Source organism: Ictidomys tridecemlineatus, chromosome 11 (genome assembly GCF_052094955.1).
Source record: "Ictidomys tridecemlineatus isolate mIctTri1 chromosome 11, mIctTri1.hap1, whole genome shotgun sequence".
Taxonomy (NCBI): domain Eukaryota; kingdom Metazoa; phylum Chordata; class Mammalia; order Rodentia; family Sciuridae; genus Ictidomys; species Ictidomys tridecemlineatus.
The window spans coordinates 122,511,031-122,537,149 of NC_135487.1; the positions used below are offsets into that span (position 1 = coordinate 122,511,031).

The 26,119-nt window shown below is 44.7% G+C and overlaps 1 protein-coding gene and 1 long non-coding RNA gene across 5 annotated transcripts in view; one reads left to right on the top strand and one right to left on the bottom strand.

The window, feature by feature from the left end:
* LOC144368394 (Fc receptor-like protein 4) overlaps positions 1-20,924 on the bottom strand; it is a 28,628-nt gene extending 7,704 nt beyond the window's left edge. Inside the window, exons 1-10 of one of the 4 annotated variants that reach the window (XM_078027237.1) lie at positions 20,030-20,924; positions 18,380-18,400; positions 12,029-12,280; positions 10,738-10,992; positions 10,156-10,440; positions 8,654-8,941; positions 3,533-3,646; positions 2,075-2,102; positions 1,095-1,177; positions 794-850 (exon numbers count right to left, since the gene is read on the bottom strand). In XM_078027237.1, coding sequence (XP_077883363.1) covers positions 794-850; positions 1,095-1,177; positions 2,075-2,102; positions 3,533-3,646; positions 8,654-8,941; positions 10,156-10,440; positions 10,738-10,992; positions 12,029-12,280; positions 18,380-18,400; positions 20,030-20,060 — 1,414 coding nt within the window. In that variant the 5' untranslated portion in view covers positions 20,061-20,924. Of the gene's footprint in view, positions 1-793; positions 851-878; positions 1,224-2,074; positions 2,103-3,532; positions 3,647-8,653; positions 8,942-10,155; positions 10,441-10,737; positions 10,993-12,028; positions 12,281-18,379; positions 18,401-20,029 lie in introns of those variants that run through there. The other 3 variants (XM_078027238.1, XR_013428164.1, XM_078027239.1) reach the window with 3 other exon arrangements.
* LOC144368406 (uncharacterized) overlaps positions 1-26,119 on the top strand; it is a 44,520-nt gene that overhangs the window by 10,247 nt on the left and 8,154 nt on the right. The window lies entirely within an intron of this gene.

Genomic DNA, 26,119 nt, shown 5'->3' on the forward strand with positions numbered 1-26,119 from the left:
TGATACTCTCTTGTCAGCACTGGGGATTGAACCCAGAGCCTTATCCATGCTAGGCAAACACTCTTCCACTGAGCCAAGACAGTTTCACCCATGACACTATCTTGTGAGGCTGGTCAGTAACAGGAAGCCACAGCTCCCATCCAGCCATGAAATCAGGAGGGTAAACAATGGGTACTTTATGGTACACCATAGAATGATTGCTAAACTTGAGGTTTGGTAGGCTAATATTAAATACACTTTCAACTTAAAATATTCTCCATTTATGACAGGCTTATTGGGACATAACTCCATTGTAAATTTGTATCCAATATTTTATATTTAAATGTTCTCAATGCAATGCCTATCGTAGTAGTACGTATGTTGCAAATATTCATTCATTCAGACCTATAGGCCACCTTAGTACACAAGCCATCAAGATCACAATATTTATCAGAAGGATGCTGAATTTTTGTTCTGATCATCAGCAAAGATATAGTATGTATTTTTTAAAATATTTTTTTCAGTTGTCCATGGATCTTTGTTTTATTTATTCATTTTTATGTGGTGCTGAGAATTGAACCCAGTACCTCACAGATGCTAGGCAAGTGCTCTGCCACTGAGCCACAGCCTCAGCTATAGTATATATTTTTTCATGTCTGTCTTCCGTCTTTAGAATCTAAGCTCCATACTTTGGGGAATTGTTTGCTGAGCAACTCTCCACACTTATAATAGCACCTAGCACACGGGAGATACTCCATAAATATTTGCTGAATGAATGAGTATAGTTTGTAGCTGTAATCGTTTAAAAACATACCTTCTCCTTCTTCTCCCGGGTCAGTAGTCTGGATCTCAGCATATACCAAATCTCCTTCTTTGGGGTGCATGGGAAAGAAAAGACAATATTACCAGTCTGTCTCTGCCTGTTATGCTCTGCAGAGGCCTCTTCCCAAGCATTCCCTCCACTCTCTTTAGACACACAATGAAGTGATTATTCTTTGGGAATATCTGACTCCAGAGTACTGTAGGGAGATGAGTGGCATTTCCCAGGGGACTCAAAGCTATTTATCTTTCCCTGGTGGAGTCTTAGGAGCAGCTTCTTATAGGGGAAACCTCACCATTGTCACAGGAGACGTGTGGTTCCACCTGGGCAGAGCAGATGTAATGAAAGGACTGTCCCAGGCCGGGGGTGTGAGGACTCCTATGGGACAGAAATCCATGATAATCCTTGGAGCATTCCAACATGCCTGAGGGTGAGATGTTTAGGCAGAGGTGGCGGAGAAAGTGGGTTGGAGGGAAGTCAGCAGTCCGTAGGGAACTGGGAACCCTGAAGAGTTTAATTGAAGCTTCAGTGGGTCCATATTAAGTTGGATTGTTGTTTTGAAAGAAACTGGGGAACTTTAGTATGGAAGGCTACTTTGGGACAAGACCAAAGTCTTTGACATCACAGTGACAATCACTGTCTCATAGACAAGATGGGTAAGAACCGGTCTTCTCCTCAGGAAGCAGTGGCCAAATGTCTTCACATTGTTATGTTGGGAAATTTAAGAAGGAATTAGACACGATCCTCACTCCAGTTCCTGGGTGCAACCTAAGACTGAGATACTGACAGAAGAGGACCATATTTCCCAAACTGAAATTAAGAACACGGTCTAATTAATACATTTGTATGTCTGGGAGAAAAATAAGATCAATAAAAGCATATACCTCCAGAAAATCTAGAACATTTATAAAAAATCTAGAATCTAACCCTTGGACATATATTTAAAAACGTATGCTCCAACTCTGGAGCTATTGGTACAGAACTATTTTGTACCCGCCCAAGAAAATCTATAACCTTTGGTATCAACCGTTTAAATGAATGTGCCAATTTCAAATAAGAAACCAATCCAAATATACATAAAATCTATAATAATAACTTTTAGCTGACAGAATGGCTTTAGGAAGCTCATTTTTGACTGATTCAAGGAACATGAAAATGGAAGCATTTAGCCACAAGGTCTAAGAAAAATAACTTGACCTAATTTTGCAACCACACAGTTTTGCATATTGTGTACTTGGGAAGCAAAAAAGGCACTTGCAGAAGCTGAGGTCTCACCTGGTTTCAGCTGTCCAGAAACCACCTCCTGCAAAAGAAAGCAAAGGCACATTCATGTCAGCAGAGGGAGCTCTTTCTCAAAGACTTCACATACATGAGCTACTGCAGGGCAGGTAGTGGGGGGAGGTGTGGGGGGAGGGAGGAGGTGTGGGGGGAGGGGGAGAGGTGAGGGGAGGGGAGAGGTGGGGGAGGGGGAGAGGTGGGGGAGGTGAGGTGAAGGGGGTGTTGGGGAGGGGGTGCGGGGGAGGGGGGGAGGTGTGTAGGGGGCACCATTTAAACACCAGCCAAGTCCTGGTTCTCATTAATATACTTTGAAAAAGGATGGGAACAGAGCATAAAAGGACGGAACTTGCTGGGGCCAGTGCTACACATTCCTGGGTCACATTATATGAGACTTTATTAGGGTTCAAGGCTGTGTTACTGTAACTCAAGAAATATTAAATGTAACCAAATCATCACCCTCGCAGAGAAGTGCTGAGGGTAGACTTCAAGGAACATCTGTGGCTGTGTCCAGAGGAACCTCAGGCTCTGCCTCAAGCATATTAAGGAGACTCAGAGATCCAAAGTGCCCCCCCTCCAGCTCAATACATGGTATGTGGAAGTGCTCCCAAGGATCTGGAGGGCTCATTTGAATTAAATGAATTAAGAGAAAGAGTTGTAGGGTGTGGGTAATTTTCTAGAACTGAAACCTCTCTGTTCTTTTTTTTTTTTTTTTTTTTGGTACTGGGGATTGAACCCAGGAGGCTTTACCACTGAGCCACATCCCCAGGTCTTTATTTATTTTTTATTTTGGGACAGGTTTTCACTAAGTGCTAGGACCTCGCTAAGTTGCTGAGGCTGGCCTTGAATATGTAATCCTCCTGCCACAGCCTCCTGGGTCACTTGGACTACAGGTATACCCCACTGTGCCCGGCTTTGCACCTGTCGTTTACACCATGTTTTCTGTCATCTGAAACTAGTTTGACCTGGTCTTGAGCAAGAAGGCTTTGGGAGCACATGGTCGACAGTGCCTGGGAGAGACCTTCTCCCAAGGTAGGGGAGGCTGACCCATGGAGAGCAAGGCCAGGGCAGGTTCAAGCCAATAAGGCCCAGGAAACCTTCACAATCATTTCTCCAGAGCCTTTCAGTTTAGTTTGAAGATCCATTTATAGATTTGGGTGGGGCTGAATGATCTAGTTGGTTGACCTGTATGAACCAAAGAAACTGCCCCCCAGAGCCGTTAAGGTAGTTTTTGAAACTTTATTCATTAAAGATTCTCTCTTTTTCCTTCCTTCCACTTGAGACTTAGTGAACTAGACTAGGTCTAAGCAGCCCTCACACACTGGTCTGTCTGGGGAACTGCGCTGTAAGGAGGAGACCTGCAGAGTGGCTTGGTGGTTACTGAGGCTGACCAAAGCTGGGGTGTCTGACGCAAGAACAGGGCAGGGACCCTGGCAAAGGCAAGAGGAGGACACAAACCTGATTTCGTCCTGTGCCAGTGGAAAAACAGCAGGACCCCAAGCAGGAAAAGAAAGCTGAGCAGTCCCCCAGCGGCTCCTCCAGCGATGAGGACATTCCTGTTGCTGGGAATCACTAAGGGGAGAGAGGCTGTGTGGGCCGGGGCAGGAGAGGCTTAGGGTTTGGAATCACCACGCATTCCCATCCTGGAAACTTTTCTTGACTTGTCTGGGAGAGGAAGAGGGATGAGAAATTATGGGTCTAAAAGTGGGGTGGGGGAGAGAAATTATGGGCCAGGGTAAGGCCAGAAAGATTCACCCTGTGTGGTCCAGGGTGGAGTAACACAGAAAATATGGAATTTTTTCATATTTTCATATGCAACAAAGTGAGTTGTTGGACGTTTCTGATTTTTCCTTAGGGCCCACTCTCCTACCCTGTCATCCACAGCGAGAGAGATTTCCACTCAGTTCTTCCACTCACCCAAGAACGTGCCCAGCACACGCCAGGCACTGATCTAAACCTCGAAGATACAGCAGTGAAAAAATGATAGAAAAGGTCCCGCCTTCTTGGAGCTGTGGTCTAGTGAGGGAGACAGACAGTAAACAAATTTATAAAGGCCACAGAACTAATGCAGGATGGAAGGACAGGAGTGGGTGGGGCTTTTCACACAGATTCTAGGTCCCCAGAAAAGTCAACTTCAGACACGGACAAGTGTCTCAGGTTCAAACAGAGGACACCCTGATGTCACAACAATGGCAATGCTAATGGTAATTTCCAATTATTTCATTTATGATTCTCAGAACAAAATCAGTGGCTGGCGGCCAGCGAGGGAAATTTCTGTCTCTATTTTTCCATCCTGACCAATCTAACAAACCTGCCATTGGACCCATGAGTGGTTCCGCCTACAAGCAGGGTTCAGGGGGCAGCCAGCCCAGCCTCCTCATCCCGACCGCTAAAGATGGCTGGAGAGTGGAAGAAAGAATCTTTCCTCATTTGCCTGCCGGGGCATCTACTTGAGCAAAATCAGAATTTCAACCATACCCAGGCCTAGGATTTAAGATTTAATGGATAGAAAGCAAATTATCCCTCCTTTCTGGTAACCCAGTTTCCTAGAAGAAATGGCTACTCTTGAGGATGTAGTTGAAATTTATCTTAGAAAGGCCCAGGATTCTAAAACCAGATTATTGGGTTAGGATTCCAGCTTTTCCATTTAATAACTGTGTGGCCAGGGAATATAATTTAATCTTCCTGGACTTCTGTTTTCTCCTTTGAAAAAATGGGGACCCTAACATCTATTTACTGTTGTTGGTGGATTAAGCGAGTTAATATTGTTGAGTGCTTTGAACAAACAGTGCCTACCATGCAAGAGCTATGTCTACCTCAGTATGAGCTCTTAACCCCACAGGATAAGCCTGCTCCCCTGCAGCACCACAGCAGCCAACCTCAATCCTTGCAGTATGTCCCCTCAAAGTTCATAGGTTGAAGCTCTAACCCCAAGGTGGCCATATTTGAACATGGGCCTTTGGAAGGTAGTTAACTTCAATGAAGTCATGTGGGTGGGGAGCCTCATGATGAATTAATACCTTTCTAAGAAGAGACATTAGAAAACTTGCTCTTCTCTCCCTCCCTCCCTCCCTCTTTCTTTGCCACCGTGAGGACGCAGCAAGAAGACAGCCATCTGCAAATCAGCAATAGAACCCTCACAAAAACCCAACCCTGTTGATGCCCTCATTTCAAACTTCCAGCCTCTAAACCAGTGAGAAAATAACTTTCTGTGGTTTAAGTCACGTATGACGAGATGTTGAGTAGTAAGATCTGAACCCAGGGCCTCATGCATGTTAGGCTACATACCACACAGACAGTTAGTAGAAAAGCTTCACTGAGCTACAACTCCAGCCTCAGTCGAAGGAATTTTATTATGGTGACCTGAGCTGCCCCAGCCTACCTTAAGCCTACTGCAGAATTAATGTTTTGTTATAAATTTGCCCATTTCTGAGCACAGAGATTTTGGCATTAAGTCCACAAATTTAGAAGGAAATCTCACTCCATCGAACATCAACTGCATCCTTGCCGTCTGTCTAACTCTCGGAGATGATGTTTCCCTCGTATATGAAAAAGTAGCCAAGCCCACACATGCAGGGAAGTGAGAGAGGAAAATGAAATTACCTGTGTGAAGCCACCAGCTCACTCCCTGGAGCAGAGAAGCCTAATCCATCCCATTACCTTAACCCCCCAAGCAAGAAGAGTAATTTTACACTTGAGTGTCAGTCGCCAATGGATTGACGTCTACCCTCCACAGGGATCACAACCTCAGCTCCCCGGGCAAACTTTTCAGGACAGGTGGCTTCCTGGACAAGTGGCACCTCCTGCCTTCAGAGCCACTCTGGATTCCAGGGTACCTGGGAGTCTTTCGAGTGTGATCTGGTGGCTTTCAGTTTTCCTGACCTCTCTTCCCTTCTCCCAAGCTGATTCTTGAAATGCCACCTACTCCGTCTTGGTCCTTGTCTGCCAGGAATCACACCCGGTGTTTCAGGTCCTGAAGCTGTTCTAAGACGGAGATGCAGCTCCTTCTGTTCTGGGAAGACGTCCGTCCCCTACCTGGGAGGACCCCTGCTTCATCTCAGGACTTGCCTCAAGGGAGCTACAGAGAAAACTGAGCAGCAGCTGGGCCATTAGCACAGCCACCCTTTCCCGCAGCCTCTGTCTAAACTGTTCAGGTTCACGGCTCTGCCTGTCAGAGCTGACTGCTTATGGAGCATGGCTGACAGTGTAGGAACTCCACAGCGTGGCCTCGGGAGAACGTTGACGTTGCTGTCGTCTCTCTGACAGCAGAGGTTCAAATCTGGGCTGCCATGTCTAAACCCTGTGACTGTGCACACGACAAGACCTCTCTGAGCTCCGCCTTCCCGGTCGGTAGAATGCAGATGGTCATGTCTTTATTTTCTCGGACTCTTAGTACAATCCACAGAGAGGATGGGTGAGAAATTCACTCATTCAGCAAGCATTGATGGAATGGCTGAGTTACCCAGCTCTGTTTCCGGCATCTGGGATACTGTAGTGGTCAGAACATGGATCTGCTGTCCTGAGGCTAAGGCCAGAGGAGGGGAGAGGACAGCAAAGAAGCGCATGATAGTTGGTGATGAGCGTGTCGGGGGAGACTCAAGAGGGACTGGAGGAGGGAGTGCTGCGGTGAAGGGCTCCCTGTTGTAAAGGATGGTGGGGGAAGGACTCCTTGAGAAGACCAGGGCCCTGGAACAAATGAGGGAGCCAGCCGAGGATGTCAAGGAAGAGCTTTGTGCAAGGCCTGAGCGGGGAATGTTCCTGGAAAATCTGAGGAAGTAACAGAGGGTCAGGGTGGCCAGAGTGAAGGAGACAGGAGAGTAATGGGAGATGAGCTCAAAATGACAGGAAGGATAGATCATGGAGGGCCTGGTGAGTCTTTGGGATATGTTGGCTGTCATCCTGAAAGAGATGGGAAGCCAGAGGAGGATTTTGAACAGAAGAGTAATGTGATCTGATTTAAGTTCTCCTCCTGATGCTGTAGAAAGAATTAGACTGGAGAGCAGTGACTGAAGTGGAAGAGCAATTAGAATGTTATTGCAAGAATCCAGGCTAGTGGCCTGGCCCTGGTGGTGACCACAGAAGTAGTAAGCGTTTGCTCTATTTTGAAGGTAAAGCTGTTAAAACGTGCAGGTGGATTACATGGAGGGTGAAATAAAAAGAAGAGTCAAGCATGAGGTCTGGATTTTTGACCTGAGAAACTAGGAGAGGAAGCTTCATGTGTCGCAGGAGGATGCTCTAAGCAGAAACCTGTTTCAGGTGAAAATCAAGAGTTTGGTTTCAGGGGTAAGTTTTTGGCTTTCAAGTTAAGTTTGAGATGCCAATTGGAACTGTGAAGTGCATGGTTTAAGTCCTTGGGTAGATGGATCTTGAGGTCAGACTGAAGGTCTAGCTATAGGCTGAGTCTGGGAGTCCTCAGTACCTGGAAGTCACAAGTGCATTTAAAGTCATGAGACTGGGTGAGATGATGGAGAGTCTGGGCACAGAGTGTCTGAGAACAGAGCCCCAGGAGGAGTCTCCAGAATGGACAAGTCGGAAATATGATGAGACTCTGAAAAGCAACCTACAAGGAGTGTCCGATAAAAAGCTAAGAGCTGTGCCCCAGAAGTTAAGGACAGTATTTCAAGAAGGTGGGATCATTTGAGACAAGAGCTGGAGGAAGATCAAGTAAAATGGAAACCGAGCGTCGCCCGGCCTCGGCATTATGGAGGTCATTAGAGGTCATTGGTCACCTTTACAAGAGTAACTCAGTGGAGTGAGCCAAGCCTGAGAGCGGAGGGTTTGAGAGAAATGGAAGAAGTGAGGAGAGCCAGTAGAGAGAACTCCTTTTGAGGAGTTTTACTGGAAAAGAAAGCAAGGAAATCTAGTTTTCCAGTAGCTTCTCGATGGATGGACGGTTTATTGAAAGCCTAGGGAGGCACTGAGCCCGGGTGGGAGAGGAGCTGAAGCCCAGGAGAAACCACATCCTCAGTGCCCAGTGTTGACTGAGAACACGGCTTGGCCCATTGTGGCTTCTTGGGCACACAAGACGACATGAACTAGGCCTGGAGGATCCCAAAGCAAGGCTCGTCTGCCTAGGGGACAAGGCTGGCTCTGGATCTGCTCACCAGACTTAGGCGTTTTCTGCATGTAATTGTGAAGCTGGGAATCCCTCAGGCCTGCGGTACCAAGCAGAGGGCTGCCTTATGCCTTTGGTTCTGTCCCCTCGAGGACACGGATCAAATGTGCAATGAATCATTTACTGAAAGGAGAAGTATAGGTGACACTTAGGTGACAGAGCTACAACGCTGCCAGTGAGGTAAGGCTACTCGTTGAGATCAGCGCACAGAGGATCAGAGAAGAGACACACAAAATCAGCTCCAAGAGGCAAAGATGGCTTCCGGCCAGCTTTACCTCACCGTATTACTTTCCACTGACCCGATTGGTTTGTTAACATTCTGATGGAAAGAGATTGTCGGTCATGGGGAGGATGGAAAAAGAAGTCGGAAAAAGATGAGTCAGAAAGTTAACATTGGTGAGGCCCACTCCTGATTTGAAAAAATACCCTCAGAATACACAGGATCAGTGGTGGTTAAGACTCACCCCTCACGGTGACGTTCACCACCTGGCTCTGCACAGGGCCGTAGCTGTTGTCGGCTGTGCAGTAGAATCCCCCGCTGTGGCTCCCTGGGACGACTGGGATCTCCAGCTCTGCTCTCTGGGAATGCTGCGTCTTCCTCCCTAGAGTCTCCGATGTGTCCTCTCTGTGCCAGGAGAATGTGGTGACCCCTGTGCCTTCAGCCACGGAGCAGACAAGGACCAGCATCTCCCCCTCAATTGCCTGGCCTCCTGGGGGCTGAGTCTCCAAGGAGACCTGAGACACAGGGACCCCTGCGGGAACAGGAGCAGCAGCTGAGGGCCAGGTGTGGGGAAGGCAGGACTGGTTTCAGATAGAGTCACTTTTCACGCGACTTAAGGTGTCCTCCGTTAGCGGATACTAGTGCTGTGATCAATGGACTATGGATTTTGAATCTAGAACATCACTAAATGTGCTAACCCTTCCGGCCTAACACACAAAGCCCCAGGAGAGAAAAATCGACCACTCCTGGAGAAGCATTTGAGCTCTGTCTGACCTAGCTGGTGGTCTGAATTGTTTCGAGAGATAGGTAATAGAAATAGTGGTTGTTATGGGACTCAGCTGGACCACACCTGATTCCTGAAGTCCTGGGTTGATACCTAAGACAAGATGATATTTTTCTTTTTGGGCTGATTGACTATTTTTATTTAATATCAGGGGAAAAAATAGGCCACCATGTAAGGGACATACAAGTTTTTGGTCCCTTAAGAAGAAAATTTCTTTGAGAAGGCAATGTTTAATGAAACTGGCCCTCTCATTTCTGGGTACAGTGGCACATGCCTGTAATCCCAGAAACTCAGGAGGCTGAGGCAGGAGGATTGCAAGTTCTAGCCAGCCTGGGAAACTTAGCAAGACCCTGCCTTAGAAACAAACAAAAGAACAACAACAACAACAACAACAACAACAACAACAAATCCTGGCCCTTTTTTGCATTCTGTCTTTACTAACTCTTCTAAAGAAATACAAGTCCAATTCCAATCACCTGTAAACATAGACAAGATGGTATTTAGTGTATTTCCCTTTGTATGCATGTCTCCCTCACCTCTGCAGCACACCTCACAGACAGTATATTGTTTTTTTGCTATTGATTAGGAAGAGGTGGGTATTTGTCTTCTAAATAGTTTGCCCTGGGTTCTGGCATGCTGGATCTGCCAACTCAATAACAGGGAACCTCGTTTTCTTGTTTTTTAACCCCAGATCTTGAATTGAACTCCATGCATCAGCTCTATCACTCCAACATGAAAGAGTTTGAAAGGAAGACTAAGTTGTTAGGGAAATGAAGGTAGAAATGAAATCCCCTATTTCTTTTATTATATAGTTCCTTGATTCTTACTTTAAGCCTGAGCCCCTATCAGAATGACAAAACGAATCTCTTTTGGATAGTCCCTATACCCACGGGCCAGAAGGAGCCCAGAGATGTGGGAAAGATGCCTCAGTCCCACCCAGCCCCCTGGCCCTGCCTACTTACTCTGTACCAGGATCTCCCGGGGGGAGCTGAGCTTCTGGATGCTGCTGGTCACAGTTGCAGCCCCACATCTATACCTTCCCGAGTCTTCTCTCCAGATGGTGGGGATCTGGAGCCCTGAGAAGTTGCTCCAACTTGACAGGACGATCCTGTCATCTCTGAAGAAGATGAAATGAAGAGGGGTGTCCAGTCTCTCTGGAGGAAGATGCGTTTCACAGCTCAGGTTTACAGAGTTCCCTTCTGTAGGCTGAAGGGCTGTGACCTTCAGGTTCGGACGTGGAAATAGTTCTAGAGAGAAAAGGAAAATCAAGTTCTGAGCAGGAGGGTATTTAGCACTCTGGGAGGAACAGGCTTGGATTCTCTGTCCCCGGAAACTTCAGACATACAAGATTAAATGTATCAAGCTCTCGATTATGTTTTTCTTTCCTAGGACAATTCAAGTCCAATCACTCCACTTTCTCTGCCTCTGGGAGGGACTCATAAGTCTCCAGTATTCAGGGTTCCAATATTCCCCTATAAATCCCTCCTGCCCAGTTTCTCCACCCTGACATTACTAAATGAATCTATAGGAAATGAAGGATTTACCTTTAATTCCAATATATTTGGTAGCTGACGTATCTGCCGATTTTTTGTTCCTAAATCTAATGCATTGATAAAAGCCACTGTTATTTAAACTTGCTCTTGGGATAAAAAGATCCAAGCTTTTGTTAGAAACCAGAAGGACTTTTCCATTCCAAGTGTATTTCACGGAGGTCAGCTTCTCTTTTCCCCTTTGCTGGCATCTCAGAACCAATATGTCTCCTTCAAACACAGAATAAGGAGCCTGTAGGATTAAGGAGCCTGGAAACAACACAGAGATAAGATACCATCATTCAGGACACTACCTCCTTTTCCCCTGCCCCTTCAATTACAAAGGCTTTATTGTTTTCTTTCTGCCCCCATCAGAAGTTAATCTCCTGACCAAAGTCTATTCATTTCCTCCCAACTCAGTGAGGCATTCTTCAGATACAACTCCTAAACAAATTCTAAACACATGTATTCAATCATTTAAGGACAGATTCAAAATGTAAGGACTTTAATATGGAGAAGAAAAACCAAAGAAGGTGTGATCAAAATCTCTGTCATCATACAATAGAGCAAAAATCAACACCAGTCTGCTCACTAAATCTCCTAGCAGGTGCTATCAAAGAGGAAGCCTTTGGAGAAATATGCAAGGAATCATGGCAGTGCATTGGGGGATGCTAGAGAGAAGAACTATTTTCAGAGACACAAGGTTAGGTTCGATTGATTGTGAATGTGGTCCTCTGTGGAAATTTTCCTGCTGTGCAGGCTGTGACTTGAGGTTAGCTGTATCAATTCCATCTTAGATCCTGAATACCTCCTCCTAGAGAGCCACGTCTGTGAAGGGGATCCAGAACATTATGTGTAAATGAGGTAGAATTGCACGGGAAGGGATATGGGCATTTTGCAAAATGGAGATGAAAAAATAGAAAGGAAGAAGGGACAGATACCAGGACAGGCAGGGATGAAAGGCCAGAGGTTTGAAATCTCTGACTTTCTCCTTCATGCTCAGCATGTCCGTGTGTGTGATTTCTCCCCTGTGAGGCTGTGAAGTTCCACAGGGTAGCATCTCAGACAGCTTCCTCTTCGTATTGACTAAACAAACAAATTTCCTGGACAATGTAAATGTGTGAGAATGTATGCTGATTAATATGAAGCATTTCAACTCGAATTTCAAGTGAAAAACATTTGCAGACAACGAGGAAGAGTGTAAAACTGTAAGCAGCTAAGGCTAAGGGAGAGAGAGGAAGGAAGGACCCCAGTGCTTAAAAACTGCAGAGAGCTACGATCTTAACCAGTTCACCTTCTCTCTCACCTGTAGAAAAGGTCAAGGATACAGGGTCACTTAGAAGTGAGCCCTGGACCTTGCATCTGTAAGTTCCCGATTCACGGACTTGCAGGGTATCTCCTGGGGTTTCTCTTCGTGTTGTGTGTCCATATTTCCCGTACCATTCTGTTTTCTCTGGTGCATGGAAATGAAACCTACTGCAAGTCAGATTCACTGTCTCTCCTTGAAAGACTGTGGTCCATGGAGGTTGAAGGGAAATCACAGGTCTGGGTGCAGCTGCTGAGAAGAAGAGAAATGAGTCTGAGGTGGTGGTCCCTGCAATCGCTGCCACCGAGGTTCCTGTGGGGATGACAGGAGGACCTGGATTTGAAGAATCCCCTGGGTCCTGGGGAGAGCTACTGCTTCCCCAAATTGCAGGTTCTCCAGTTGGGCTCGCCTTACTGCCAGGTGCCGTGGCTGCTCCGGGGTTTCCAGGAGCAGACTGACCTTTCAGAGGGCAACCCCAGCGGGATCCATTCATGACTGATCAATGATGGGAGGTTTACAAATCCTCTAGCCTTCTCAGGTGAAGCCGATCCTCAGGGACATAACTGAGCATTGCATTTCTCCAGCATGTATTCCTTCCTCCAGGGAACTGCATGTTACAGTTCCTCTCTAAGATGAGTGTGTGTGTGTGTGTGTGTGTGTGAAGGGTACCAGCACATGTCATCCCCAAATATGTTTCTTTCGTATATGAATTATTTTGAACCAAAAGACCATTGGGAACTACCAGAAAAAAAGGAAAAATCTAAAAATAGGCCATATATTTTCTTTTCCTAAAGAAAATTTGCTTTGATAAAGGCATCTCCTTCTGTCGGACCTTCTCAGTAGAGAAGATATTGGCTTAGATCTGCACAACAAAGCATACTAAACAACCCTTGTTACCACGCTTTTCCTTGTCACCGCCCATAACTCGCTTCTCCCTCTCCAGAATCCTCAAACCCCTCAACGTTGTTTAGCCTAAGATGATATGTAAACCTCGATTATCTGCCTGCTTCCTTGAGCCACATTTGACTTTGTGATCTTCCATGTGTACATGTGTAATTAAAGCTTACTTTTTCTCCTCTTAATCTTTTACCAGTTTGATTCATCAGCCCCAGCTAGTGAGCCTAAGATGAGACGAAGCAAAAATAATTGTTTTTCCCTCCCTTACATGTGGCATGAGCCTATATTGGGACTGGACTTAAAGATGGAAGAAATACAAAAATTTGGAGATTAATTATGCTGGTATTTAAAAAGTCCAAATCGTATTTTTACTCATATTCTAACAAGGACTTAACTCTTCACTTCTGCCTGCAAATTTTTGATGGGTGGCTAAGAGCAAGATTAAAGACTTGGCATTCCCACCTCCATTTCACATCTATTCCCATTGCTCCAAGTCACCTTTGATTCCCAGAATCGGATCTGATCCAGTAAACATCTTGTGATGAGTTGAAGCTACCTGCCAGGCAACATTAATTTTTTTTTTTTTAAAACCTGACATGGTCAGACCTGACCAATCTTGAAATAATGAGATAATATGGAGACAGACCTCTCCTGATCAGGATCACCTGCTTTGGTATCTTTGCAAACTTTCTAGTTATGCAAACGCCCACCGGTGCCTTTGTTCTTTTCTTCTTCTTCTTTTTTAAAGAGAGGGGAACTAGGTGCCTTTACTTTATGTGATGCTGAGGATCGAACTCAGTGCCTCACAGGTACTAGGTACATGCTCTCCCACTGAGCTACAGCCCCAGCCTCTCATTCTCCTCTTTAAAAACCTTAAAGTCATTGTCAGTCTATTGAAGATGGGGCTAAAGGGATGGACCACTTCTCTTCCCAGCAGAGCTACACTGATTAAAATTCCTTTCATGCTTTCTATCATTTCCTTTTCTATTTGTTTTTAGGGTGAGTGGTTGGACCTAATTTTGGGGGTCTCCCGAGTCAGGCCTCTGGCCTAGGACTCAAGTAATAATATCAATGAGAAGCAGGAGTGGGAGAGGGGAGCAGGCTGCTGTCTGAGGTGTGAAGTATGTCTAGACAGCTACAAAGGGTAAGACTGCAGGGAAACAGGTGCTCCCAACACTCTAAACCTCAAAGACACTCTCAGGGCGAGAAAATATTGACCTTGCATGAAACTGGACCCTGAGATCTTTGAAACATGAGTGGACAGAGCTGGAGAATCCAGGGCAAAAACAAGTTTAAAAAAAAAAAAAAGCATTAGCATTAGCTTCCTGTGGAAAATAAGGGAAGAGATTTCTGTTTTCTTTCAGAATTTCTTTTTCTGTCCCTTTTAAGTGTTTATAAATGTTATAATGGCTAAACAAGAGTCTGGCCAGTCTCCAAACCCAGGAAAGTCCTGGGTGCCATGTGTTATCCTTAAAAAAAAAAAAAAGGTGGGGGATAGTAAAACATCATCCCCAGATGCCCCCTTCTTTTTCCAAAAGCTCAGCCAAGCCAAGGCAGCACTAACACCCTTGGGCTGCAAAGTGCAGATACCTAGGATCTTAGAGGACCTGGCTTTCTCTTTAGCACGCTGGGAACCAGGGAAGTTTAGTGCCATCTGTCAGAAGCTCCTTTCTTCCGTATATGCTGGGAAAGTTGCTCCTTGATATGCTGCTCATGCAAGCAAACCAAAGCCGCTTATGTCACTGCTGCTGCAACCTGATGTATAAAACCTCCCTCTGCGTAGGGACAGTTGTGGAACTGAGAGCCCCGTGGAAAGAATACAGATCACTCCCGAGCCAGGCACCACTGGACAAAACAGCAAGAGGGAGGGACGGAGGAGGCGCGTGCTTGACGGAGGGGCTGCCTGTTCAGCCTGTCACCACTGAACTCTTCTTGGAGCAGTCACTTATCCCCGCCCCAACCCCTGGTACTGGTGATTAAACCCAGGGTGATTTACCACTGAATTAATCCACAGCCCTTTTCATTTTTTTACTTTGAGATGGGATCTCACTACTTCTGGAGGCCGGCCTCAAACTTGCAATGCTGCTGCCTCAGCCTCCTGAACTGTCACTGATCATAAGTCTCACAGCCATCTCTGGACATCTTCTTTGGCCTTTTCACAACCTGCCCGCTGCCCTGGCACAGCGGGGTCATGAACTTGACATGCTATCTTTTTGGTTTGGGGGAGATGGGCATATGGAAAGACGCTCCTCTGTCTCCCGGTTTCTGTAGGAGGCTGAGTCTAACTTTGCTGGGCTCCCCCGACGCCAACATGCAAAACTACCTGTTGTTATAAAAATGTGAGAAGTTTGTTTCTCCTATGATAAAAGCCAATCCACTAACACAGGTGGTCCTCCCAATTACCATAGTTAAGATAAACTACGTGTCAGGTTATTTTATTGGAAAACCAATTATTATTTATGTTGAAAACACGTATGTTTGGATTATCTGCTTGACTAAATAGAGGAACGGAATTCCTTTCTGTCTTTGCTCTTTTAGTGGTTTTCCTATGAGGTGCATTCCATTCTGGCTTAACACTTCTTCCATAATAAAGTGTTTTCCTTTATCTATTACCATTTATAGAGAAGATTTCTGGGTTGGGAGATTTTATTTTTTAATGCTAATTCCCTGACAAGAAATCATTACTGAGGCTTCCTGGTTTTTTTTGAACCTGAATGTTTATTTTCTGAGTCCTGTAGTTTTGAGGTGGTGAAGCTAACAACAAAATTATCCATTATTAGAAACATCCCTCCGGATGCAATGCTCTTCTCTGGCTTGCTTAAAGATGAGTGGCTTGGTAAGCTAATCTTTCAATGGGTATAAAGTGAAAATGGATGGCTATTGCAGATTGTGCCTAAGATGCAGTATTTCATGAAGTTGGAAAAGTCATGTGGAACCGCTGTTCTATGGCTGGCGACAAACACAGAGGTGAAAAGCAAGATCTGTTAACAATGAAAAAGGAGAAATGCATCACAAGGAAAGCAGTGGTATGGTTCCTGGAGGTGGGTCCCGTGCCCCCTCTAGACTGCTGGCCCCCCCACCGTGGGCTTGGAAAAGTGAAGCAGTTGGCTTTCCTCGCTACTCCATCCAGGTCTGGGGAAAAGCTGTCAGAGGAATAAAACTAAGGGACAGCAGGGACTGTGGGATCCGGGGAAAGTCTGCCTTTACGCTGAAGGAAGGGAGGCAGGTGGGGATCCTCTGACAGCCTCAGTCCCTCCTGTGCTGCCTCCATCCTGTGCGGCCTCGATGCCACATTTGAAAACCCAATACTAGGTCCAGGCTTCAATCTACACAGGGCCTGTGATAGTCTAACTTCTGTGAAATAGAAAATAAAACAAATTATAGTGCGATTATTTTGTTTTTCAAAAATAAAAATCTCAATTTGAGGTGCCGCTAATTACTATCCAATTTGCAGTGGAATCACTTTACATGGATTTTCGTCTTGTTACCTTTTCATGCTCAGATAAGGGGGAAGTGTCTAGAGTTAAGGGCTTATAAGCAATTGCTATTTTAAAGCTGGAGATATTAAGCATTATTAACTTTTTTTTCCCTAGAAGAACATCCCAAATATGTCTTTTAATGATATCCAAATGTAACAAAAAGGCCTTTCTTGTGTTTAGGGGGGAAATAACCTGTAAGGTCACTTGAATGCATGTTTTAGATGAAGAGGTTAAATGTTTCTGTTTGGTAATGTGAAACATTCAAGAATTTTTGCAGACTTTGAAAAAAAAAAGTTTCTCAGCCAGGCACAGGGGCATGCTCCTGTAATCCCACGAGGCTGAGGCAGGAAGAGAGAGAGTTCAAAACCAGCCTCAGCAACTTAGTGAGGCCCTATTTCAAAATAATAAAATAAGATAAAAGGGCTGGGAATGTAGCTCAGTGGTTAAGTACCCCAAGGTTCATGTCCTGGTACCAAAAAAAAAAAAATTCTCTGAAGGGAAAGTACCAGGGAATAAAATTGATCAAATTATGTAAAATGCATGTAAAATGCACCACAATGAATTCCACTATTATGCACGGATAGAAAAAAAGATAAAATGTTTTCTCTTAAATATTTGGGCAGAGTGCCCTGTGTGCTCAATGGGAATGTGTTGTGTTTCTCCTGAAGGGAATAGAAATGTTCTATTTCTAGGGGACACCTGTCATGTGCCTAGGAAGCTTGGGGCAAGGGAACAGGGACTTGGGCAGCAGGTCCTTTCCTGGAAGGAAGGAAGACCTTCTCTCTTTTGATGGGTTCAACTGGATTCTTCTTTGGTTCAGGTAAACTGCCCGTCTGGAGTGCCGTGTCCTGTGACCAGGAGGAGATCCCTTGTCCGGGCCTTTGTGAGGTCTGGCACTGGGTCCTGAGATCAACCACACTCAGGGGCTGACGTAAGACCTTCTGGTTTATTTCCTCATCCTAGATCCATTAGCAAGGTCTTGCTGAGTTAAAATCCTGTCTCCCTCTGACTGGGAAATGGTTGGTGTCCATGACATCGTGAGGGAGAGCCACAGAGACAGTGTATACCCGGGGGGCTGTGGCTCCTGCTGGCTCAAGCAGGACAACCACCAGCAATTCCCAGGATGTGCTTGGAACACTTGAAGGAATCCCACGGTGGCTGCCAAACATTTGTGAGATAGTTGCCTATAAAAACTGGACTTTCTATCAGGGTGCGGTGGTGCACACCTGTAACCCCAGTGACTTGGGAGGCTGAGGCAGGAGGATTTCCAGATCAAAGCCAGCCTCAGCAACTTAGACCCTCTCTCTCTCTCTCTCTCTCTCTCTCTCTATATATATATATATATATATATATATATATATATATATATATATATATTGAAAAGGACTAGATTGTAGTTCAGTGGTACAGCATTTGTCTAGCATTCATAAACCTCTGGATTCAATCCCCAGCATAAAAGAAAGAGAGAGAAAGGACAGAAAGACAGACAGACTTGGCTTTCTGCTGAATAGCAGATGGATGGGAGGTCAGAGTTATCATAATTTGAGCTATTACTAGAAAAATGTGTCCACAGAAAGTTAGTTACACATGGGTAGGGACAGAGTTGGAGCTCCAGCCTCCCATTTTGTAATAATGGCTTTTAAAAATCTTTCCCTCTCAAAATCCTATGCATTCCAACATCAGCCTTGGCCAGAATCCCACATCAGGTGAGGGGATGCCCCCACCTCCTGTGAACTCCAGTGACACGTGCCCCAACCCTCCACATTCATCCAACACGTGGCAGGTTTGGATGGAGAAAGGTACTTCCGAATAGTCTAATGCTTAGCATCAGAATCACCACAACAACTGGTATTTTTATGTCCCTGCAGTGCTCAGAGAAGAAAGTAAGGAGACAAGGTGGTCTTTCTTACGAGAGTTAGAGGCTAGTTATTAGAGTATCTGCAGATGTGAAAGAGAAAAGAAACGGGGGACTTACCAAATTGTCCATGGACTGGAGCTGCAAGAGAGTAAAAAGCCAGGTATCAATAAAGGCAGGGTGTTTCCAACCATGTCTCCCTGAGAACCCGCACGCCACATTCTATTACAAAACAAGAGGAAGAGAAACACATGCAGTTCCACGTAACATGGTGGCCAAAATCTCACGTTATGGACTCAGACAACCTGGTTTCCATTTTAGCCATGTAAACCCTGGGCAAACCACATAAACTTCCACATCTCAGTTTCCTCTTTTAAAAAATGAGGACCATAGAAGTGACTTCCTGGTGTTATTGTAATGAATTGAATTAGTAAGTCCTCAATTAATGGCTGCTGTCAATTTTTTTTTTTAAGTATGGGGCTACTGATGATCTTGACTCCTGGAGTATTCTTCTCCTTTAGTACCAAGTTAAGTCAAGTCACATCCATGCGTTAGGGTCCAAATGAACCTTCCCTGCTCCATGAAGCCTTATCAGGTGTCTAGAGGCTGAAGCAAGCTCTCTCTTCTTTTGACTCAGGACGCTGACAATCGTAGCTTATTGAAGCTCCGAACTGAACATACAGTATGGGGTGACGGTTAAATGCATAGTCTCCGAAGTCAGATGATGGGTTTGAATCCTGACACCACCACTAATTCTAGCTGCATGAATCTTAGTATTGAGACCACAGTTTCTGTGCCTTCGTTTCCTCATTTGTAAATGTGAGTTATAATAGTTCCAAGCTACAGGTCGTTAAAAAATTGGATAGATTAATAATATGGGGGTATTCCTAGAAGGGTGTCCAAGACATAGGGGTTAGCAAGAAGCAATTGTCATCATCACCCATCATGCCGTGACCCAGTGTGTAACACTTCTCTGATATTGGCAGGTCAAAGGTTCTTGCATTGGAACTTTGATGCTCTAATCAGTGTCAGCTCTTGAGGGTGGAGGCTGTGATCTCCAGGCCTCTCTACTCTCTGAGGTGCTCCGCTCTGGGCTGTGCTGACACCATCCATCCATTCTTTATTTGCTGATCCCATGAGGTGCATATCACACTAATAATAAATCTTCCCCAAGTTAGAGTCGGGGGATCCAAGTTGGAGCAAGACAAACACACTTAACAAATACACAAGACTGACTTTTTAAATTCCCAAGTGTGAACTACTAGGAATTCAGTGTCTCACATGGACAAATATTGTCAAATAACACAGAAGCAGGGGCGTGGGTCGGGGCAGTCCAAGGGAAACCATTTTATTTTTTTTTTCTTTTCTCATGGTTTGATTGCAGGATACAGAGAAGGAAATAGCTATTCTCAGCAAAGCATCAATTGCCCCAGCTCACAATTAGAATATATATGGTCCTTAGAATCTCAGATTGTATTTTTCTCTGGGTTTTCATGAGCTGCATGGGAAGGGGGTAACCAAATCTAGTTATTTTGTTTGTTTGTTTGTTTTGTTTTCATTTGAAAACAAAAATTGGGAGGGATTTCCCACAGGCAACTAAAAGCCAAAGTGGATGAAGATCACATCTCTGGAAATCAATTTCTGTTTATTTCCCTCATAGCATTAAATCAACACCTTCCCTTTTGTTCATTTTCTGCAGTTTTCACTAGCCAGGAGGGGGGACCCTTTGCTTGGGATGAGGCTCAGGTCGGGCACCTGTTCATTACTCACCGAGGACCAGCAGGGATACCCACAGCAGCATGGAGTCCTGCCCCAGCAGCTGGACAAGGAGCAGATCTCAGGAGACACGCCCGGTCAGCCCAGAGGGTCAAAGCAGCGTGTATCCACACTGTGCGCTCCCAGAAGCGAGTTCAGGAGTTCAGCGTGTATCCACACTGTGCGCTCCCAGAAGCAAGTTCAGGAGTGGTTCTCCGAGTAGAGCTAGTTGCTTAATGAAGTGAAAAACAGAAGTGGAGCGATCTTTCTTAAAATACCATGTTGCCCAGTGCAAGAGAACCCAGAAAGTGAAAGTCAGTATTTGACAGGAGGATTGAAGCTTTGCTCTGACGTCTTGGTGTGAGGAGTTTGCTGTTACTCGCATCCTGGTAGGGGGAGTTTCTCCAGCTGCAGCTGTCACATTTCCAAAACTTTCTGGCTCTGTCTTTCCAGGAGATAGAACACAGGTGGATCCTCTCTGATACCAGAAATCAGGCAAGACCGAAGTCCTCCCGAGGTTCGCATCATCCAAGGATGTACCTGAAACACCCCGAGATGGAGAACATTCCGTTTGGTCAGAAATGCCCTCCCCTGACCCTACTGCCTCTGCTGGCCCCACCCCTTCAGCTGGCTGTCTAGACACATGATGAATTTCTTAGTCACAAGACAACTCTAACCTCCAACATGCATGAAAATATCCTGACTCATCTCTCCCAGGGGAAGCCACGACCTGTGATCTGAGTAAGAGATGAACTGAAAAGGAAATTAAGCCCCATCTTGCTCTTCTTAGATAACGAGACTGTGAATTTCCACTTAAGGTCCTAGAATCTGAGTTTTGCCACAGGAATATCTTGACCGATAACGTTGTTTATAAAAGTGTATTCCAGCTAGAGTGCCAGGTGCGGGAGCAGAGTAGAAATCTGGACTCAACAAGCTTTTTATTCTAGTGGGGGAGACAGACTGTCAATAGGGAATGAGACACAGAGTGAAAGTGCTCTGATGAGAGGGAAATTGGCTTGGGATGGGGAATCAGGAGAGCCTTCCTAGTGGAAGAGGCATTCAACCTGAAGGCATGTCATTCTTGAACTGGGAGTCAGCGTGGCTGAAGGAGGAAGGCAGTCACCATCCCCATTACCATCATCCCACATGTCTCCATATAAATGACCCTTGGCCTTCTTGTAAGGAAGGATGATGGATCTAGAAGCAAATGAGGAGCACTCTGTATTTTCTAATAGAACTATGAAGTTATAGCCATATATACTGTCACACACATGCGTGTACACATCCATTTTTACTCTCGCCCTGGCCCCTTTCAAAAGTTAGGGAGGCACATAACACTTACAGGAAAGCAAAGAGGTGGTGCTGATTTTCCATGAACTTTTATTTAATGGGGCAACTGACTTTCTTACTACTTCACTTCCGTTGGCTAAAAGATAAGTTTTGAAAAAGGATCGCCAAAATAGAACATTTAAAACTATAACCTTCATTAGCTTTTATGATTTACCAAATCAGGTAATTTGTTGAAAACCGAATATAAAAGAACTTACAATTTTAGAGACTAAAGTAAAATCACCAATTCACCAGGACACAACATTAAACTGTGCATTAAATGACGTCTGAATGCTGTCTGTGACAACCCATTTTTAGCTTGAACTGCACACCACAAAAAAAAAAAAGATATTTAACAAAAAGCCCGTTTTAGAAAGGCCTATTTTAAAAAATTACACTGGAGGGTCCTCTTTACTTTATGGGAGTGGAGTGAGTTCACATTTTCCCGATTTATTCTGGTTTGATTGCTTTTCATAGATTGGTGCCCCTGGCATTTGTTTTAATCCAACTTAGTCTATTTCAAATAGGCTTTGCAAATTCAAAGCCTGTGGGAGCCGGATCAGCAATGTAGAGAGAAGGGAATGACATGTTAGAATAATCAACTTCCAGAATGCAATGAAATTCAATTATTTTTTACTTGTAACAATATGAGAATGTATTAGAGACTATATTTTCAATCCAAACTTGAAAAGTACAGATTGTCATGCAGACATAAAGTTTTTTCCTTCAGTAGTCATTATTTTTTTTAGTCAGGAACTGGAAACCTGACATCGCCTCTTCTGCACCAAAAATTAGTGTGAGTGAGAACTTACATTTCATATTGTATTTGCAACGTAGGATTCAGCTTTGTGTTCTTCAAACGGTTGCCATATTTAGTTTTATTGTTTTCTAAAGGCAAACAATTATTTGCAAATGTAGGCACTTCTGACCGTGGGAAGGAACTGTGCACAATCGTTTTTATATTGGGGAGGACTTCTTCTTTGTAGAATCCTGGCAGTCCTCCATTGCCACATTGTTCCTCAGTGTTGCCTTACTCCTCAATTATTTCTATTTGTGACTCTTCAGGCTCACTATCAATATTAATTGATAAAAATTTTAAAAAAAAGCAAATTCAACCCTACTGGTTTATTTTCAGATCTTTCCTTTCTGAACTCACTTTTCGATTCCACAATTTGGGAGACGTAGTTCAATCCTTTCCTTTTATTTCTGGAAACTGATTTCAATGAAGAGGATCCTAATTTGGGGTAATTACAAATGCTTATCTCAGAAGTAGTCAACGTGCCGAAAGGGGAGGCACTGTCCGCTAAAAGTCCCACTATTTGGTCCCACTATTTGGTCTTTGGTAAGAAGATTGCTCAGTGGATGACATAAACCATTTATTTCCTTTTAATTCACCGTGCTGCAAGTAAGCCACCTGTACTACAAAGTAATACACGAGGCAACCAACTTGTAAAGGAAAGATTTGTTTATCTCACAGTTTTTAGAGGTTCAAAGGCACAGCACCTCACTGGCTTGCTTGTGGTCAGGGCGGCAGAGGACAACAACAGGGACAGCTGTGTCAGAACGAAAGGTTACACCTTAAGCCCGGAACTGAGAGAGGAAGGGCAGAGCCAAACTTGGGCTTTTATATCAGTCCTCTCATGAGAACTACCAATGTGTCCCATGAAAACTGTCTTCCAAGGGTACTTCCTTAGTGACCTAAGGACCTCCCACTTGGAGAGACCTGCCTCCCAGTACGGCACTTGCCAATATCTCCACCCTGGAGACCAACCCATATATATACCTTTGTGATTGGTTGATTGATTGATACTGCAGATCAAATCCAGAGCCTCTCCCATGCTGAGCGGGTGCTGAGCTCTATCCCCAGTCCTCCAAACCTGGACCTGTGGAAGGCACTTCTTGTGGCTTGGATCTGGAATGTCTCATGTGCTCTGAGGGGGGGCTTTTGGGTAGCAACTGGATCATGAGGGCTTTGGGCTCCTCAGTGGATTCATTGATTGATGGTTGAATGGACTCCTGGCAGGTGGAAACGGGTTGAGAGAAAAACTCACTGGGGGCGGGCCCTAGAAGGGTTGGTCGTCTTTCTGGCCCTTCCCCGCTCTCTCTTTGCTTTCTGGCTGCTGCGAGCTGAAAGCATATTTCCGCTGTGCCCTTTCACCATGATGCTCTGCCTCACCTCAGAGTCAAAGCAATGCATCATGGGCTGACACCCATTAACCAGGAGCCAAAATAAATCTTTCCTCCTCTAAGTTGTTTTGTGCAGGTATCACAGCCATAAAAAGCGAACTAACCTCAAATGATAGCCATAGTGACATAGTACCTCCTAAACTCCCTGTGTGGCTGATCACCATATTCTACGTCTTACTCATCACATAAAGTGTTGATCTCTCTGTGGCTCTAACATCGAGAACTTATCTAGCTCATGCCCCCTTTTTATTACTGAGTTTGAGATATATTTATTCTATATCTAAAGTGTTAGCACAGAGTGATGGCTTTGGATGATGTGACGATGGATTTAAATCCTCTGTCATGGCAAAACACTGCCATCTTGAATTTAAACTTCCTAACATGTTCAATGATAATACAGATCATGGTAGGGGTACATCTAGATTCTGCCATAAGTTATTTCCCTCCCCGTATCCATATGCTTACAGTGTAATTTTGCAGCTTCTCCCAAAAAGTTGAATCCATTTTTATAGTTCTTAAACATGGTTTGACCTTGTGTTTTTGTGACATGATAAATATACTTTGGTATCTGGTACACAGCTTATGAAACTCATAATTTCCTGAATGACAGGGGAGCTAGGAATATCTTTTATTCTAATATTTGTTCTTTAGCTACAGCTCACAACACCAAACTCTTAAATCTTTTGAAATTTCCTAGACACTAGGACCACCTTTTGTTCTAGGAAGGTGGCTCTTGATGGGTTCTTGGATGGTATCTGGAAAGGATCTAGTTAGAAGCCTTGAGTCATAAATCAAAGCCTAAATTTTCAATTCTACCTTCCCAAGCTTACCCAACCTACTAGTCCAGGAAAGGAAGAGGGAGTGGAAATGAAGTTAATAGTAGACCACGTGATGTGGTGAGGCTCCATAAACCCCCTTGGTACAGGGTTCAGAGAGCCACTACCTTGGTGATGGGAGGGTGGCCCATCTCCACTCCACGGGGACAGAAGCTCCTGTGCTCTGACTTCTTCCAGACCTCACCCTAGGTGCCTCTTCATCTGGCTCTCCATCTGTATTCTTTATCATACGCTTTATAATAAGCTGGTGAAGGTAAATTAAGTGCTTCCCTGACTGAGTTCTGTGAGCCATTTTAGCAAATTAACAATTCTTCTGAGGGGCTTGTGGAAATCTGACATGGTTTGAATATGCAGGATTCCCCAAGGGCTCATGTGTGAGATAATGCAAGACCGTTTAGATATGAAGAGATTAGATTATGAGAGTCGCAACCTAATCAGTGGATTGATGCACTTACAAGGATTAACTGGATGGTGACTGTAGCGAAGTGGGGGGTGGCCGGAGGAGGTGGGTCACAGGGAGGTATGCCATTGGTTGGCGAGCAGAGCTCTTTCTTGGCTTCCTTGGTACCATGTCCTGAACTACTTCCCTCCACCACACCCCTCTGCCAAGAATGTCTGCCCACCTCAGGCCCAGAGCTACAAAGTCAGCTGACCAGGAACTGAACTTCTGAAACTGTGACCCAACAAACATTTTCCCTCCTCCTATAATATCTGTTGGTCACAGCGATGAAAAGCTGATTTGTAGCCATGTTGGACAGAAGTGTGGGTACTCTGGACAACTAATATAGGTGAGTAGCATCTGATGTGCGGAGCATTCTCACTGGACAGAACACTTAATCTCGGGGCTCTACAATTTAATCTACCTAGAGGTAGATTAAATTGTAGGACACCCGGTTTGTTTCTGTGGAGAACTAGAAGTTTGCTTGGTGTAGAAACCCACACAATTGGGGTAAGAAGAGCGGGAACGGAACAGTTTTCCTCCAGTCTTGCTTTCGCCAATAGAAGTGGCAGAAGCAATGTGGTGAAAGTTCTGAATGTGGTGCTCAGGAGGGCCCGCATGCCTCCCTTTCACTATTCGGAAGACACTGACTACTGTGTGAATGAAGCTGGGTTGGCAGGCTGAAGGGTGAAAGATCTTGGAGAGAGGACCCAGTCACCTCCGCCAATCCAAAGGAAGCCATCACAAGCAAGATGGCCCGAACCTGTGAGCTGACAACATAAATGCATGAGTGAGTCCAAGAGAGTCCAGTTAACTGTCCAGCTGAGCCCCACCCACATTGCCAAATGGCTGAATCATGAGATAAACAAATGGCTGTTGTTGAAAGCCACTAAGTTTTGGTGTGGTTACACACAGTTATTAACGGGAAAGACTTACCTTAATGTGCTATGGTCACCAGGAGTAAAGTATTCTGTCCCGTCTTGAGTGTTAATGATATTGAGATAAACATAGTTAACCTAAGCATTATTGTTTATATTTATATTCTAATAAATTGCAATAGAAAAATGAAATGAATTACTTTAAAATTTTCACACACTTAGCCTTTTAGTTCTATAGTCATATTTTCAATCTCCCGAGTATCAGCCAATGGTTGATTCCCTCCTGTAATCATAATTCTGCTAATAGACATTCTTTAGTAAAGTCATGGTAGAAACACATGTGCAGATTTTTAAGAAAAATTTAAAATAGAATGACCCTGTGACCCAGCAGTCTCCCTCCTGGGTGTGTGGCCAAGGGACGTGAAGTAAGCCTGTT